Source organism: Eretmochelys imbricata, chromosome 14 (assembly GCF_965152235.1).
Source record: "Eretmochelys imbricata isolate rEreImb1 chromosome 14, rEreImb1.hap1, whole genome shotgun sequence".
In the NCBI taxonomy this organism is placed as follows: Eukaryota; Metazoa; Chordata; order Testudines; family Cheloniidae; genus Eretmochelys; species Eretmochelys imbricata.
Genome location: NC_135585.1, coordinates 40700930 through 40719794, shown reverse-complemented (window position 1 = coordinate 40719794; position 18865 = coordinate 40700930). Strand labels below are relative to the sequence as shown.

At 45.2% G+C, this 18865-nt stretch overlaps 1 protein-coding gene across 1 annotated transcript; it reads left to right on the top strand.

Annotated features, from left to right (window-relative positions):
- Window positions 1-1017, top strand: LOC144274033 (olfactory receptor 14A16-like). The gene has a single exon (XM_077832739.1). It carries the CDS (start codon window positions 1-3, stop codon window positions 1015-1017), a length of 1017 nt encoding a protein of 338 aa, XP_077688865.1.
- Window positions 1018-18865: the final 17848 nt, after the last annotated feature.

Genomic DNA, 18865 nt, shown 5'->3' with positions numbered 1-18865 from the left:
ATGTCCAACAGAACTACTGTAACTCAGTTCTTTCTCCTGGGATTCTCTGACGTACGGGAACAGCAGATTTTACAATTCCTGATGTTTCTAGTGATTTATCTGGCAGCCCTGGTGGGGAATCTTCTCATCATCACAGTCGTAGCCCTCGACCACCACCTTCACACCCCCATGTACTTTTTCCTGGGCAACTTATCCTTCCTCGACCTCTGCTACATCTCAGTCACCATCCCCAAGTCCATGGCTGACTCCCTAACCAACAACAGAGTCATCTCTTTCTCTGGATGTGTCACCCAAGTCTGTTTGATTGTATTTTTTGCAATAGCAGAGCTGGCCTTTCTCACGGTGATGGCGTATGACCGCTACACTGCAATCTGCCGCCCTCTGCATTACAGGGTGACTATGAACAGAGGTGCATGTGCCCAGATGGCAGCTGGTTCATGGATTAGCAGCATGATCTGCTCTGTATTACACACAGCTAATACTTTTAGGTTACATTTCTGCGGGTCCAATGTTATCGCTCAGTTTTTCTGTGATATCCCACAGTTGCTAAAGATCTCTTGCTCTGATACACATGCTAATGTAATAGTCATGATTGCCCTTGGATCACTTACAGATGTGGTCTGTTTTGTATTGATAATTGTGTCCTACATTCACATCTTCTCCACGGTGATAAGAATCCCCTCTGAGCAGGGCAGGTACAAAGCCTTCTCCACCTGCATCCCACACCTGATTGTTTTTTGTTTATTTATCAGTACAGCATCATTTACATACATGAGGCCCAGGTCGATGTCTTCAACATCTCTGGACCTGACGGCTGCTGTGTTGTATTGTGTGGTGCCACCACTAATGAATCCAATCATTTACAGTCTAAGAAACAAAGAGATAAAAAGTTCTCTGTGGAAAATGATAGGCAGGATATTTTTTTCCCAAGAAGAACAAATTCCTCACACTGAACTCTTAGTGTCCTCCTGGAATAAAGTATTCCCATGCTCCACCTTATGTAATGGGTCAGGCTGACTTTGGATGAGGACCAGCCTATGTTCATGTTAAGATTAGAACCTGACATTTTGCATTTTCTGATTTTGGTTGAAAACTTTTAAAATTTGAAAGAAATCTGGGGAAAAAAAAATAAAGCATCTAAGTGTCCCAGGATCCAAAGTCCCATTTTCAAGGAAAACTCAGGCACTTCTGAAAATTTTACTCTTAGGTGCTCAAATCCCGATGAGTTTTTGATAGAATGTGGGAGTCTAATTATCTTTTGGCCCCTTTGAAAATCCCAGGAAGAGTTAATTGCAATTTTTCCATTTCCTATTTTGGACTATCCACTTAAAAAGAATTTTTTTTTAATTTCAAAATGTAATTTACAAATAAAAACAGTGATTTTTTTTCATTTCAAAATGCTAACTCCAAATTAAAAAAAAATTGATTTTTTTTAAATGGGCATTTTGACTTAAAATGTCATTTTAAGTCAAACTGACAATTCATAATGATTATTGTCGTTGCTGTTTTGTAGCCGTGTTGGTCCTAGGCTATGAAAGAGACATGGTGGGTGAGGTAATATCTTTTATTGTACCAACTTCTGTTGGTGGAAGAGAAAAGTTTCCGAGCAACCTGAAGAAGAACTGTGTAGCTTGAAAGCTTGTCTTTTCCACCAACAGAAGTTGGTCTAATTCACAATGACTTTTTTTCATTTGCAGATGACATTTCTAAATGAAAGAATTTTCATTGGCATGTTAAAGAGTTTCATTCTGGTTAAAAAAACAACAACAGCATTTTTAGTTTTGACATTTCCCAATCAAGATTTTGAGAACTTTTTATTCTGTGAACATGTTTGTATTTCTACTTTTCACCCCTATCTGAGATGAAAACAAATTTCAAAATACCAGAATTTCTCACAGAAGTTTCTGTGTTACAATCAGCTGTAAGCCTCAGGCTTTTACACTAACAACATTTTCATTTTGACTTTACAAGGAGCGGGCTGCTGACCTCTCCACACCTCAGGGGAAAGGACTGAGGAGGGAAAAGGGGCCAGTGGGGAGGACATGGCTGAGGCCTGCAGCTGGCCTTATTTACACCCCAGCTCCAGCTCCTCCTCACCCCCCATAGGGGAGGTAGGCACACTTCCACCCATCTCCCCATTGTATCCACTGAGCAATGAGTCCCTTTTGACTAGGGCTGGGTAGAAAATATGTTTTTTTCTGTAGAAAATTTTGACTTTATGACAAACAACCCATCCCCCCAACTTTCAGCTGAAAATGTAAATTTCTATTTGGAAATACCACTGCCATGTCTCATGGGAGTTGCAGTTCATGTGCTTCAAACCCCCATTCTCCTCTATGGACAGGTTCTCTGGCTGGACAACATCTGTACCATGGGATTCCTTCTTACTGAGCCATTGTAGTGCATCATGGGAGTCCCATGGCTGTAATTTATCATGGGGGATGTAGTCTGGCTAGGGAGTCCAGCCCATAAAGGAGAATGTGACCACAAGGAAATCAAACTACAGCTCCCATGAGACACTGAAGTAGAGAGATTCACTTTTCTTTCACCTGAAAGTTTTCAGACAAACAATGTTGGGCTTTGGGGTTTTGGTTTTCCAGAGATAGCAGACATTTTTTGCAAAAAGATCCATGTGGTTGAAAACTGAATTTTCCATTGAAAAACATATCTGACAAAAAATTTTAAACCAGTTTTACTTGTGACGACAGCACAGAGAGACATTGACAAGAAGGTTTGGTGCTCCATTTTCTGCCCTCAGGGTGGTCCCCTCATTCATGCAGCCAGAGGAGATTGGGGATTGTGCAAAAAAATTTCATTAGTTTCTTCTCTTGTTGATAATCAGACAGGAGCCTGGACCTTGGAGAATGGGTTCTCCTGTTGCCCACAAAAGGGGCTCCTGCAGAGTGGGGCTGAAGTATATTGGCAAGGAGTGGGGTGTGGAGAAAGGTTATCTAGCCACAACCTCTGCTTTTAAGTGTTCTGTCAAAAATGGATGACTTCAGGCTGGAGTTTTCAAAGGAGCTCAAGGGCTTTAAGCACTGAACTCCCACAGTGATTCAGTGGGTGTTGTGCAATCCTTACTCCTTTAGGTGCCTTTGAAAATTACAGCTTTCTGTCTCTTGTGCTGCTCAGTTGCTTGGACACCTCCAAGTGTCTGGGCTTCTGTGTTGGGTGTCCCCTCATTGATGCTAGGACCTGCACCTCTGTCCCTTTTTTGTCCCTCCTTCTTATTTCTTGTAGCCCCTCCCCTCCATGAGCAGCCCCACATACCCACCTTGTCCCGCATCTCCTCCACACCCCCACTTCCCCTGAGGCCCCTGCTGCTCCAGTTCTTCACCCCTCTCCGGTGCCAAGTGCTCCCCCCACCTGTTGCAAGCGGTAGGCAGCAGGGTTCTCGCGAGGGAGGGGGTGAGGAGGGACATGGCAAGTGGTGGGTGGGGGGTGAGGAGGGATGTGATGGGCAGGGGGTGTCTCTCAGGCGAGAGGGGTGAGGAGGGATGTGGTGAGCAGTGGGGTATCATGGGGGAGAGGGGTGAAGGAGAGGAGGGATGGATGTGGCAAGAGGGGACCTCCAGAGAGGGGGAGTGGAGTGGAGGGGAGGATCACTGCAGCCAGGCAGCAGTGGGCAGTGGGGGCCTCGGGAAGGGGCAGAGCAGGGACAGGGAGAGGTGGGGCCACCACGGCCCAGGCATCCGGTGGCGGGTTGTCAGTGACTGCGCCAGAGGAGGCTTAGCCTCCCCTGGCCTATTATACCCACCACCCATTGGGACATGGAATGGGAAGAGATTGTGCCTGATAAAGTGTTGCGGTTCAAATACAAGACAGAACAAGGCTTTAAGCAAGCAAGCAGGCTGGTCTGCTGACGGGCTGGTCCACCTGTCAGCTTTTCACCCTCTCTTTTATTTCTCTCTCTCCCCCCGTGCATTACATACTCCAACAGATAAAAGGAATACACTGGCTTTGTATAATATTCTTATTTACCAATATCTATCTACCGCATTCCTTGCTCTCGGGCCTTGAGCCCAGTCCTGGGAGGCTTCCCACGGTTCATGTCATCTGGGTGAGATTCCAAGGTTCATGCCCTTGAGAGGAGCCGTGTGTGCACTGCTCCTACACAACACTCTCGGTGTGCCCTGAATGTTGCCAAGTGCATGAACCTTGCATGAATGCTACAATAAAGTGTCCTGGGGAATGATGACACATTCCGATATAAACCTCCACTGGACAACAGAGGAGACGAAGAGTGAAATGTTGAAAAGTGCCTAAATGCCAAGTGTTAAAGGTATTTAGGCACCTAAATATTCAGAAAGGTGCCTACTGGGACCCTCAAATGTGCCTAAGTCCCATTGATTTCATGATTTCCACCCATCTGAGCTGTTGCTAATGGTCTCCAACTGTGCAGTCTTCTGAAGGATCAATAAGCCAGCTCTGACCTGTGATGTCCATCTGGATGGTGCAAGTGGGAGTTCAGTCTCCAGGACCCATTCATGACCTGCATCTCCACAGAGATTGTGCCAACCAGCAATGGGGACATTGTCTGCCCATCCAGCTAGTGGTGGGTTTTGTAGTGACAGGGCAAATCCAGGATCTCAGATCCCAAAGCTCCTCTCTTGAACTTTGAGGAATCTGGGATCCCAACATGGTTTAGAGTCTTGGTTTGGGTCTATCTCTGCTTTTCTGTCATGTGGACACAATCCTGCTAAGGGGAATGTTTCTTCTTTCAGCTTGAGTAAGCCTCGATGCTATATCCCAGCAATGTCCCAGTCTTGTTTCCACTGGAGTCCATAGACTCTCCATGTCTTCTGGGTAGAGTTGGTAGGGAATTTTCCACTGGAACGATTTTCCAATGTAAAATTCTTGCTCACAAAATCAAATTTTTCCATGAGAATATTGTGGTGTTCAGCGATCCCTCTGTGCTGAGGGAGCTTGCAAGAACTCAATGCGTAGGAAAAAATGTGTCTCTTCTCCACATGAATGTGGTTAGCACCTAGGGATTCCTGCCTCCAGCCACTGAGTTCAGCCCACTCGGCCTTGCTGCTTCTACGTTTTTGCTCTCCCGCTTGTTTGCCAACACTGCAGACATGCACAGGGCAGGGAAGCCTGCGTCTGAGCTGGACAGGGCTCCAGGGATTGAGTCCTGGAAGCCCTCAGAGAACGGATGTGGTCACATCTTCTTCTCCCTGGCAGTGAAATGCAAAGTCAGCTGCACACAGCCCAGCTGCAGAGACCAGTGTGTCAGAGTCACCTCTAGTCCCGTGGTTAAGCCACCCAGCTAAGGGGTGGCAGAGCCCTGTTCAAATCCCATCTCCTCATCAGGCAGAGGGGAATTGAACTGGGCTCTCCCACATCCCAGGGAGTGCCCTAACCACAGGCTAAAGGTGAAGAGGGAGGCTTCCCCTGGCCTGATTCCTTCTGGCAGGAAATGGCTTAGGTGCCTAAGGTAGCTGACTCCAGGAGAGGCGTTCCCGGCTCTAGACCTCAAACAGAGATAGGGGCGTCCCTGCAGCTGGACTTTGGTTGTGACGTGCCTGAAAGGGGCAGGGCTTAGCACACACCCCTCTTGTCAGCATCTCCCATTGGCTAGTTTAGGAATCACTCTGGCTTTTGTGGGTCCTATTCTTAGGGGCCTGTCTCTCCCAGTTCATTGTATGAGCCAGGAGTCCTAACTCACTCTTTGTGGATCCCATTATTCCACAATGATTTCCTAGGCACCTGGAAGTTAGTCACTGTGATGCTCAGCCATTGCAGCCCATGAGTCCCCTTATAGATTTGCGGCTGGGCTCCTCTCTCATCCCTTAGAAGGGTCCCTCCTGCTCACGGGGGAGGCTCTGGGCAGGGCTGATGTAGTGGGAATGTCCCACTGCCTTGCCCACACTGTGTATGTTAACTACATGACTCAGGGCTTGATCATGCTCCCATTCAAACTAATGGGACTTATGCCATTCATTTATTTTATTTGGGGCATGAGAAGAAAAATAGACCCCTTTCTAGTGTGTGATCTGACCCATCTTCGAAACCACGGGGCAGGAAAGAACCTGCTATTGTCCCCCACCAAAGATGGGCCACACTATTCAGTGGCCACGCTGACTCCAGGGGCAGAAGGAGGAGAACCGGCCCAATGGGCAGAAGGTGGCAGCAGCACTGACTTTGGTTTGGGAGGAAGGGTGGGCTTGAGTCAGAAAATGTCTCGACTGGGTCAGTTGGGTGGGCTTGGATCGGGGTTGGGTCCAGGTCCGGGTCAGGCCTAAAAATCAGTCCTGAGCACACTGCTAGTCCAATCGCCATTACATGTCTACCGAGGAGCCAATCATCTAGACAGCATGTGTTCCATTATGCCCTAATACACCTCCCAATTTACAGAGGACAGAAGGTGACTACAGCTTTGGCCAGTGGAGACAATAACACTTATTTTGCCCATTGCGGTTGGAACATTCTATGCTTTGGCAAGACTTACATCTTTGGTTTTGATTATAACTTGTTAGTCACAAAGTACAGCCAATCATAAAGCATAAAACAGCTTCAAAAATAGGTCATGACTTTTAGATATATTTTCCGCTCTATAAACCATGTAAAATCTGCTTGCTAACAATTCTTTATTGTCTCTCTTATCCTAGCATTGCAAAGATTCATGGGAGTCTTGTTTGTCAATTGTTTAGCACAGCCATGAGCAATGCTTAACCTTTAGGTCCATGTGGCAATATTTCCCCCATTTGCTACCATAATCATTAGTTATGGTAGTACCTTATCTGCTTAACCTCCACTGGAAACATTCATATATGTAGCTGCAGATAGTGCTTCAAGATGAGATTTATAGTTGTGCATTAAAAACTATGAGTCACAAAACAGAACTAATACAACTAATATAATTAGTTGAAAAACCTTAAATCCTGCCTCTAACCTAGTATGAATTATGGACTGTTATCATGAGCTAGATCATCCTGTTAGCTTTTCCTTGGACTGGGCCATACTGATACTGATTTGGATCACATGAGTATACTTTCTATTTAGTAACTTCTTAAGGTTTGGAGTTAAAGGATTTATGTTGACCCTGAACTTGGGTATATATATATATATGTCAAGGTCCATCTCTTCAGGAGCATTGTTAATGGTGGTCTCATTAGCCCAGACTGAGCCAGGAGTAATAACTGTGTGGAAGCAGGGAAAGAAAGAGAGGGTTTAAGTGCAGCCATTTAAGTGTCAGAGACAGAACAACTGTTAAGCTAAGTCTTAGCCCAATATCGTGAGACCTGTAGAAGCAGGGCTCACGTCAGAAGTGAGTAGGAAACAGCAGAATAGTCAGTGTGACCGAGGCTTGAGATAATGATGTGTTGAGAAGAGAAAGTGAGAAAATACTGAATTAGATAGTAAACAGCCTAAATAAAATGCAGATATTTTTAAGTAATGCACATCACAAAGAGGTATAAATACTTGTGTGATTTTGCTTGCACTTTGGAGAAACTGAGGCAGAGATGCTCTCTGCCAGCTGTATTCTTCCCTTGCATTTTCTCAAATAAAGCTGTCTCTGATTTTGTTGCTTCCAACCTGAGAGTGGAGTTTGTTTTCTTTCACACCTATAACAGTTTTTTTTCTAGGGGTGTAAAACAGAAGTTGTAGTCAGTAACGGGACACATTAATGAGCCATAGTGATAGATTTTATGGTACTGCTCCTTCACAGTATAGGTCACCCTCACAGCTGGTTTATGCCATTTGGTGAGCTGTACCAGACAAGACACAGTAGCAGCTGTTAGAAGAAAAAGGAGCAGGTTGACACTGAGGCGGATATAAGTACAAGCTTCTTTACTGTGATACTTGTTCCCCTGGACCCAAATGTCCAGTAAGCACCAAATTGATTACAACACATGCTTTTTATTTAGATTAGTACGTAGATGCCTACATCCGTTACAACACCCCAAAAACCCTTATTAAGTAATAGAAACACCCACTGTCAGTAAACCCACCACTATCCATTAATCATAGCATTACACTTTACTTTTACCTTGAGGATACATTTCTTTGCAACAATTTGTTGCCATAAATCTCCCTCATCAGCTGTTGTCAGGGGAGGAGGGGAAAGGGGCCCTAAGCTAGAGCTTGTTTATGTAGCTGGGAAAGGGAGGGACCGGGAGATAACATTCCTTTTACCTTCTTTTACACAAAGGGCATTTCTCCTGCAGCTGCATCCTTATCAGTCTTTATGAGCAACAGAGACGGGAAGAATCTGGCAACTTATATTTCAGACAAAGAAATATTAAAGATTCTGCAACTTATGTATTAGACAAAGTAATACTGAAGAATCTGTAACTTATGTATTAGACACACAAATATTGCCTACATATGCCTTTGTCCCCTATACCATTTCAGCACATTAGCAGCTTATTGTTATACTTAACCCTAAAATATCCCAACACTCCCCCACTCTCTTCAAAGAAGGGCCCAGGCACCCCTCCTTCTCGCACACTGAACAGCGGGGCATTCAGGCTGGAGGCCTGGCTCCAGCTAGCCTGATACCTTGGTCCACTGATCATGCTGGGAGGAGAGAGAGAAGGCAGGTCATAAAGGGATAAGCTACTGAATTTACAAATGTGGCTTTCGGGAAGAGGCTAAGGCGGCGCATAATTTCAAACACCCCCTGAATATGATCAATATTACAATTAATAGGAATAACATTCCTACAACATGAGTAACACAACCAAGAGGTGAATGAGTGTCCATTAGGCCTGTCCAAAGCGCACAGGCAATATCAGTCCAAGCACAATCAGCAGGCAGTTCAGTAGCCAGTTGGAAGACATTCGTTCCTTGAAGGGCCTTGGCTTCCAAAATCAGCGTTTGGCGATGCTCTACCTGGAGCTCTTGGAGTAGGTGTATCACATGGTCCCAGTTTATCCAGGTGGGTTCCGGTACCACTATAGTCCAATTAGTAGGTACTGTTGGGTGTCCGGTTACACCAAGCCGATGCATAGCTCGTATACGGATCTGATCGGTGGAGTTTTCCAGCTGCAAGGAAAAATTTCCTGGTCTAAATCCTACCCGCTCCACACACCTTCCACCCTCCAGAACCTGGCCATTAAGTATGGCTGATCCCTCCCGGAAAATTTTATTTCCCTGTTCCACCCAATGCTGAGGGGCTACCGGTTCAGAACACTGCAGGGGCAGTGGTTCCTGTGGCCACCCCTTCCGGGTATTTCTGTGTCCCACCCACGCAAGAGCCATCTGTGGGTAGCAGACCTCTGATCCCATTAGAAACTGTGTGTCATTATTTGTTATTACTACTTACCAAACGGGTGCTTGGGATCATTTCCATTTGCACCCACCCCCAAACCCTGGCTGTAAAAGGGTGGCTGAAGTCCAATCTCTTTCAGCCACTCCCTTGACACTAAGGGTATACTGGCTTAGTGTACAGGCCCCTAAAATGATCTCCCAGGTGGCTCTAAAGGGCCAATACACCTTTAATTGATTTGCTACATTGGTACCCTCTAATCCAGATGGCCATAAACCCCGGTGGGCATCCTGCAAGAGGTATACAAGATGATTGGTGTGGGTTTGTTGAACCTGGCTACATGCTTCTCCCCACAAAATAGTCTTTACAGTGTTACCAGTTCACTCATAAGGGATTCCGTAATATTCTCAAGGGTTAGAATAACATTTCCCAGCAACCGGTTGGTTGAGCTAAACACAGATCCCTGTAATAATCCCCTGTAATAATCCCCCCACTGTCCAGTAGCCCAAGGGCATGTTCCAAAAGTTGGATTCGAGCTGCTGAGTCAGCTTCCCACAACGAGTTTCAACCTTCCCAGAGGTAGTTTTTGGACGTTCTTGTTTAATTCCCATCCATCCAATTCAAACGAGTTTGAAATTACCCATAGAAGCATTCTTTCACCTACTTTGGTAAACTGAGAACAGTTAGCAAATGTACTACTGAGATACCAGTGAGTGGGGAACAGAGTGATAGTCATTTGTAAACCAGTTGCATTAAGAACCACAGGTCTCTGGGTGGGGTAGACCACCATGGAGATGGGTGTGTCACAAAATTTTTGGAAGGAAGTGGAGGAGTAGGGGGTGAAAGAGGTTTAATTAGGGTACATTTGGCTTTGGTTCCAAAAGGGGCAGCACGACATGTCCAATTAAAAGGGGATGTCATGCCTGAAAAATTCAGGGGAATCCAGAGGGGAGCGAAATTTCCATTTCATATCCACGTTCCCCAGAGAGCCGAATCATTCCTCTGCAGGGATAACAAAGGAGAAAAAGTCCACACTCCTGCATAAACAATTGCCTGGGTAATTTGTACAAAGTGATTCAAGTGGCCATTTATTCCCTCCATTTCATTGCAGGAATACTTGGGTGCTTGTAAGGAGCCATTATTAAACCACTGAACAAAAACTACTGGTCGGGCGACATTCATGTTGCAAGTATACTCAGCACCAGTGACTGAGGGTATCTGGGTCAGTAGGTGGTGGGTTAGGGGAAGGAGAAGGGAGAGTGGATTGACATGGGGTATTAGTGGATGCCTTAGGAGCTATAGTGCACGGTGGCACAAAGGGTGTAGGCCTAAGGTCACTGACCACACTGGGTGCTTTGGGTAAGGCCGTACACCCTCTTCGCACCTTTCCAAACCTACACTGGCGACCATAGGGAAGAAACCCCCGATAGCATGCAGTACCACAATTTAATAAACCACAGTTTCCTCCCTGCTACCAAGGAATTGTTCTTCTTCGATACCAGGACCACTATTGAACTTGTTCTGGAGTGTAGTACTTTGAATCCCATTGTATTCTAATGTCCTCCAGATTAGTGGCTGGGTCACGAGGTCGACTGTACCCGATCCATGAGGCCGTGGGAAGTGTCTACAGGAGTGGCCATAATCCTGAAAAACAAAACCAGAATCACTTCATTCCTTTTGGAGTTTGGTTAAGGCATTATAGTGCTTCACCTGAGAGACATGAGCCCACCAGTGCTGATCGTCATGGGAAAAACACACCAGAGATGGATGAACCATGTCAGACACCTGATAAGGACCCTCCCACCGAGGTATTGGAAAAGGGTAGGGGCCATGAGCGCGATACATTACCAGCATCCCTGTTTGTATTTGATCCGGGGGATTGTGTGGAGAGTCATTCAAGGCTTTGGTTTTGGCCTTAGCCTTGCCCTTTGATTGGGCAGCCTCCCTATGTAGTATTTGGATTCTTTCCTGGAGTTGGAGGATTCAATCCTCCATGTTTGCCTGCACAACCTGTTCCATCGGTGAGGGTATGAGCAGGTTTTCCCACTGAGGCATTGGTCTGCCTGTCAGTAGTTCATGAGGACTGAAGCCTGTGGCCTTGGCAGGCTGAGCTCAGATATGCATTAAAATAAAAGGCAAGAGCTTGCCCCAATTGGTGCATCCCAGACTGGCACTCTTCCAAAGCTCCTCCTTGATGGTGCGATTCATGCGCTCCACTTGCCCAGCAGCTTGAGGGTGGTCGGGGATGTGGAGTTGTTGCCCCACTGCCAGCAGTTTACTAGATGCTGCAATAGAGCACTGTGAAATGCTGGCCCCCGATCCAAATCCATGATCCGGGGAACCCCCCAACAGGCAAAGACCTGGGTAACAAGAAGTGAGGCAGTGGTTTTGGCCCCGAAAGGCTTCCACCCATTTACTGAATGCTTCTATTACCAGCATGAACCAGTACCCAGCTTTAGTGCAGGGAAGGGGACCCACATAATCCATCTGTATTCTTTCCCAGGGGCCAGTTAAGGGTCACTCCATAAGCTTTCCCTTGTGACCAGCAGGGGCTGGTTGGTGTCGGGCACACTCTAGACATGCGGCTAGCCAGGCTTTAACATCCCCTTTCCAGGAAGGCCAGCAACCCAGGCGTCTTACTGTACCCATCATTTCTTCCTCCCTTGGGTGTCCACCCGCCATAGAGCCATGTATCCACTGCAGCAAGGTGTCCCTCCACCGAAGGAGTATGTAGGGAATGAATTGCCCCTCCTTTTCCCTGACGCATAGGCCCTTCTCCTGCTGCAGACCCAGAGGAGTAGGTCCTTCCGGTCTCGTTGCTCTCGCTCAAAAGCAGCAGCCCACTCTGCTTGCCTTCGGGTGCAGACGGCTACTACTGCGTGATTCCTAGGGGGCAGCTAGTATTGAGCCGGGAGCAGCTGTGCTGTGGCTTTAGCCACTGCATCTGCCTGTGCATTTCCAGCTGCTCCGAATCCTGTCCTTCGGTGAGCCTTTACCTTCATCATGAGGACTGGGTTATGCACTTTATTGCGGATTGCTTTCCATAGATGATGACATATGGGGGTTTCCGAGGTATCCTGCCCTTCATGGGAGGCCCACCACCCCAGTAACTGGGTAGCCCCCCAGAACACAGTCACTATCCAGGACTATTGCCCCGCACCAGGGAAGTCTTCCCACAAGTGGAGCAACACCCAGGGAGCATTTAGCTCAGCCTATTGTGCACTTCCCCCGAAAAGGGAATAGGACCAGCTTTGCTGGGGACTAACTATTCTGATGCCAGTAACCTGCTTGCCTGCTGGGCCAAGGTGGCAGCTACCATCAACAAACCAGAGCTCATCCCTGCTTTTGACCTGATCAGGGGAAAGTGCCCGGAACCAACTTGTAACCTCAGGAGACTCTGGAGTCACACAAGTATGGGGTGTACCCTTGATTAGCATTCCAGCAACCCAGTGCTCTGGATCTTTCAGCTGCTGTTGCTTGATTTGGCTGTTTTCTAAAGCCATTGCCCATTGTCCAATTTGAGTATCAGTTACACCCCCTCTAAGCAAGTCACCAGAATGAACTAGTTTACCCGGTGTAGGAAAGGTTTGCGGAATGACTTTCCCCCCTCCCCCTGATTAAGTACTTTAGCTTTTGCAATGCCCAGTAACAAGCTAGCACCATTCTTTCACAGGTCCATACTTACTTTCTAAGCTGACAGGTGGCAAATGCTACCGGTTGCAGATCTGACCCTGCTTGCTGACAGGCTACTACTCCAATCTCCTCCCCAAAGACTTCAGGGTACAAAATAAAGGGTCTGTCAGGCTCAGGGCTGATCAGACTAGGGGTAGAGGTGATATGCTGTTTTAATGCCGTGAAGGCTTCTTCACAGTCTGGTGTCCACTCCCAATCTGGAGAGCGGAGCAGAGCTTGCAAGGGTCGTAGCAAGGTGCTGCATCAAGGAATGAATTCCTGGCAGAACCCAGTTAGTCCGATAAACGAGGCTAGAGCCCTAGCATCAGTGGAATGGGGCAGCTGGGCAATTACAGCTGCCCAACTTGAATCAACGGTCCCAATGCATTCATAACCCACTTGAGCTCCCGAGAAAGAGGGTGGGGGTACTGTTGTATCCTCGAGGCAGGACCGACACTTGAAATTGAGACCCCTGCCACGTGAAGGCAGTTTTCCACCAGCTTTCCTGGACCAGAGGAAGGGACCAGAATCTGTTGGAAATATTCAGCATGGAAAGCCACTGGTCCCCTGAGTGAATTCAAGCAATCATCTTGGGCAGGCACGCTACCAGTGGGGCGAGAAGGGGAGTGATTGGTCCTGCTTTGAGCAGGGGGTTGGACTAGATGACCTCCTGAGGTCCCTTCCAACCCTGATATTCTATGACATGGTTTAGTTTCCGGTAATTAATAGTTAGTCTCCAAGACTCATCTGGCTTACGGACAGCCCATAGGGGGGCATTAGCACAGGAGGCAGTGGGCTCAATAAGCCCCCACTGCTCTAGGACCTTCATCATAATACAGAGATCCTGAATAGCTGCTCGGGAAATGGGGCACTGCTTAGCTGCTGGTGGAGCTTCCCCCTCCCGTGCTTACTAAGGTTTGGAGCTGCCCAGTGTATAGGCTGTCCCTTGCCTATCCCGACAGGTCCTCCCAAACAGAGGGAATGATTCCTGGTTTTGGTCCGTTTCCTATACTGCTTACCAACCCCATGGGGATCACATGGCTGTTCCCATTAGGGATGGACCACAGGTGGTGGTTACACAGGTCAATAACCACATGCTTTAAATTGGGTACCCCGATGATATTGAGCTGGATATTAGGGCCAACAACCCAGGGAGCAGAAACAGATTCTCCCTCTGAGGGCCAGAATATCCCATCCTGTTCAGTTCCCCAATTTTGGCCTCCCGTGGCACCCCCAAATGATATTGGGATTATGTTTGTGACACTAAATGATAGAAGAAGGAGCAGGTTGACCCAGAGGTGGATATGAGTACAGGCTTCTTTATTGCAATACTTGTTCCCCTGGACCCAATTATCTACTATTAACCAAATTGATTACAACATATGCTTTTTGTTTAGATTAGTACGTACATGCCTACCTCCATTACAACACCACAAAAACCCTTAAGTAATAAAAAACACCCACTGTTAGTAAAGCCACCACTATCCATTCCTCATAGCATTACACGTTACTTTTACCTTGAGGATACATTTCTTTGCAACAATTTGTTGCCATAAATCTCCCTAATCAGCAGTTCTCAGGGAAGGAAGGAAGCGTCCTTTTCACACACTGAATGGCGGGGCATTCAGGCTGGAGGTCCTGGCTCCAGCTAGCCTAATACCTTGGTCCACTAATCATGCTGTGCCAAAAAAACCCAACCCCCCTGCAAAAAACCATGCAGCACAGGTCAAAAAAAATAAGCTACTAAATTTACAAATATAGCTTCCAAAAAAAGCTAAGGCAACGCATAATTTCAAACACCCCATAAATATAATCAATATTACAATTCATAAAAACATTCCTACAACATAAGTAATACAACCAAAAATTAAATATGCATCCATTGAGCCTGTCCAAAGGGCACAAGCAATATCACTGCAAGCACAAAGAGCAGGTAGTTCAATAGCCAGTTGAAATGCATTCGTTCCTCAAAGGGCTTTGGCTTCCAAAAATCAACATTTGGCGATGCTCCACCAGGAGCTCCTGGAGTAGCTGTATCACATGGTCCCAGTTTAACAGGTGGGTTCCAGTACCACCATAGTCCAGTTAGTAGGTATTATTGGGTGTCCGGTTACATTAAGCCAATGCATAGCTGGTATATAAATCTAATAGGTAAAGTTTCCCAACTTCAAAAAAAGTTTCCTGGTCCAAATCCCACCCTCTACACACCTTCCACCCTCCTGTCCAGCATATCCACAGATTGGAATTGTGATGTCAAATACATTACAAATATCCCTCAATAGAACAATGTGACATATGACGCACGCTGCAAGCTCTGGATTTATCATGCCATATGAAAATTTTTGGTATCTCCAGGCATTCCTTATAAATATTTCCTTCCAGGTAACCTCTTGGATGGTCAGCTGCCAATTTATCAAATACTTGGCCAGAAAGATTAAACACAGGCAAAGAAATTAAAATATATAGCAGACTGGCTATTGAGATACAATTAATTTTACAGGCATCCTCATTGGGAAGTGGCATTACTGACCCAAAGTTCCTGATGGTATGAAACTGAATTAGTTCACGTGTCCAAATACAGGACCAATTTATAGTCTGATTTTCCTGGGTATATTTGGGACAATACCGCTTGGGCATATGTCAAGGTTCCTTCCCCACTCTAATGTCTAGGGTGGAGATGTGGGGACCTTTATGAAAGACCCCCTAAGTTTATGCTTACCAGCTTAGGTTAAAAACTTCCCCAAGGTACAAACTTTGCCTTGTCCTTGAAACCTATGCTGCCACCACCAAGCGATTTAAACAAAGAACAGGGAAAGAGACCACTTGGAGATGTCCTCCCCCAAAATATCCCCCCTCCACGCCCTACCCCCGCTTTCCTGGGGAAGGCTTAATAATAATATCCTCACCAATCTGTACAGGTGAACACAGACCCAAACCATTGGATCTTAACAATGAAAAATCAATCAGGTTCTTAAAAGAAGAATTTTATTTAAAGAAAAGATAAAAGAATCACCTCTGTAAAAATCAGGATGGTATATACTTTACAGGGTAATCAGATTCAAAACAGAGAATTATTCTAGGCAAAACCTTAAGGTACAAAAAGACAAAAAAACAGCATAGCACAGCAAATTTTACAAGCCAAAAAAACAAGAAAATCTAACGCATTTTCGAGCTAGATTACTTACTAACTTTACAGGAGTTGGAAGGCTTGCATCCTTGATCGGTTCCCAGCAAAGGTATCACACAGACAGACAAAACTCTTTGTCCCCCCTCCCTCCAGATTTGAAAGTATCTTGTCCCCTCATTGGTCATTTTGGGTCAGGTGCCAGTGAGGTTACCTTGGCTTATTAAGCCTTTACAGGTGAAAGGATTTTGCCTCTGGCCAGGAGGGATTTTATAGCATTGTATACAGAAAGGTGGTTACCCTTCCCTTTATATTTATGACAGCATATATTTGTCTTTAATTAATCTAGGCACTCTGTGTCCCTTAGGATCCTTTTGTACTTCATCCACAGCTTATAATATATAACTGCTAAAAGCAGTAGAAAAATATTGCCTTACCCCTGTATTTATCTTTCCACTTTGCACTATTAACATTAATTATTTCCTCAGCTAGCCCATCTGTTTCATTGGTATTGGGTTAAGTACTATATCAGCCTCTTTATAACAGAAATAGAGGATCTGTTTTTTGATATTCTCTTAGTGTGCCCTGTTCCAAATTGACTTACCTGATTTGAAAAGGCCCACAATAGAATTTATAATTCTGTTTAGGCTTTGTAACCCCCATGTTCTGAATGCCAGAGGAGACCTGATTTTCCTGACCTCCTATAGTACCTCATTTTTTGTAGGATATGCAGCCAGTCTCTCAAATCAAACCAACATGTACAACCTGGATACACTAGTATCATTACAAAGACCAATCTCTGCCATATTCTAATTTAACAAATTTAAAACCCCAGATATATGCATAACCTGAACATTATTAATCAAAGGCCCAGATATCAGAGTAGCAGTGAGTCCATCTTTGGTCCTACTTCAAATTCTGTACAGGAAATGGGTTCTGCAGTTGTCACTGTGGTGATCACTGAGTGGATCTACAACCCATAGAATAATTTTGTTGTTTGTGGTACACGGTTCCCTTCGGGTCCCTCTTTCTTTGGAGAGGAGATCAATACTTATTTATAAAACACTTGTTCTTCCTTTGTTAAGTTCTAAATTAACAAGGAAATGCTGTTGGCAAAACCAGACACCTGATTGCTATTTGTACTTTCAATTGCATTGTGTTTTACGTTATTAGTTGTTCCATTATTATCAAGTTTCCATACAACAAAATATACAGAAGATTTTGTCCAGATAAAATATATCACAAAGAAGTTGCGGATTCCTGTGAGATCATGTTATTGGTTGCAACGCATTGTTTCAGAAGGTCCCCACTACTGCAGTTTTATGGATGTTGAGATATGAACCTCATTTACTACCTACTGGGAAGCAGATCCATAGGAACGGCCCCGGTAGGATGTTGCCTTCTATGACTTCTTCTGCTGGGAAGAGAATTCTCTTTTGAACAGCTTAAAGTTGTTAGCATAATGAATTTTATCAATCGAACTCTTATTTCCAGTAACTCACTTTCATGTATAGGTGATCTTTATGCAAAAAAGTTTACTTTCCCCCTTTGACTTTCTGTCTTTTGATGGATAGTGTAGCAGATCAAACACTCACCACCGTGGCCCCTCCTGCTGGCTGCCTCAGGAATTAGCTCAATTCCAGGCCCTCATGTCCCTCCCAGACCCCAGTGCCCCTTTACCTTGGGGTTCTGCCCACAGCAGTACCCCCACACTCAGTTTCCCCTCGCAGGGGAACACCCAACCCTCTATGCCCACCTTGTTTCAGTGGCTTCTGCCAGTTGTCATCTAGCCCACATTCTCTGGGGCAAACTGCAGTCTGTAATAGCTACTCATCACTAGCAAGAGGGGTTGGACCTGCTGCCTTTCTTGGCCCAGCTGTCTCCCTGCAGCCCCAGTACCTCTGTTGCCCTTCAGCAAGGCCTTAGCCTGGGGACTCGCCAGGCCAGGACTCCCCAGCCCTAGCCTCCTTCAGGCAACTAGGTCCTTCCCATTCCACAGCCAGAGTGAGAGTGATCCAGCTCCTCCCTTTGCCCTTATATCAGGGCCAGCTGTGGCCTGATTGGGTGTGGCCACAGCTGTGGCTACCTCTTCCAATCAGCCTACCTTTTTTCCTAGGAGCAGGGTAACTGCCCCGCTACAGAGAGTTACAGGACTTTACCCAAGTTTTTTAATTAATTTGCTTGTTATAACAATTAAACCTCCATTACGGGTTATTAACAGTTTTGTACAAAACATCAATTCCACTAACCAATAAATTTAAAAAAATAATTTTGCCGAATAATTGAATCGATGTTATGATAATTTGCTAAACTGATGATTAAAAGTAGTGTGGTACCACTAGTGAAAAGCAACATTGTTTTTTTTTTCTTTTTTTTATAATTATGCACACTAAATTAATTTTTGTTCTTACAATAAAACCAAATAAGACAAAAATAGTTACATGACACACAAATGTATAGTATATATATATAAGACATCTTACAATTAAGATGAATGTGGCACCACAATTGTTATACTTGGCCATAAAAGATAAGACATTGAAACTTAAATCCATTAAGACAATACTTGCCAGGAAACAAAAGGGATTAAATGATTGATTAGGCAGGTTATCCGTTACCTTTCCATTTAAATACTCCCATAAAATGAATTAGAATTCATATTAATTTATTTGCCCCCTTAATTGTATTCATTTAATTAACTTAAGGCAATATACATAATTTCCCCTAATGATTATTGCTATATATAGAAAATTATATTACAAATTTGACATTTGGAGTCCTAAAGGGTTAAAATTATTAATTTCACTGAATTTATTCAATGTATTTATTGCTAAAGTCAGTTTGGTTTGTGA

What these genes read in the sequence shown, in the direction of transcription:
- LOC144274033 (XM_077832739.1), top strand. Translation starts at nt 1, where the DNA reads ATGTCCAACAGAACTACTGTAACTCAGTTCTTTCTCCTGGGATTCTCT.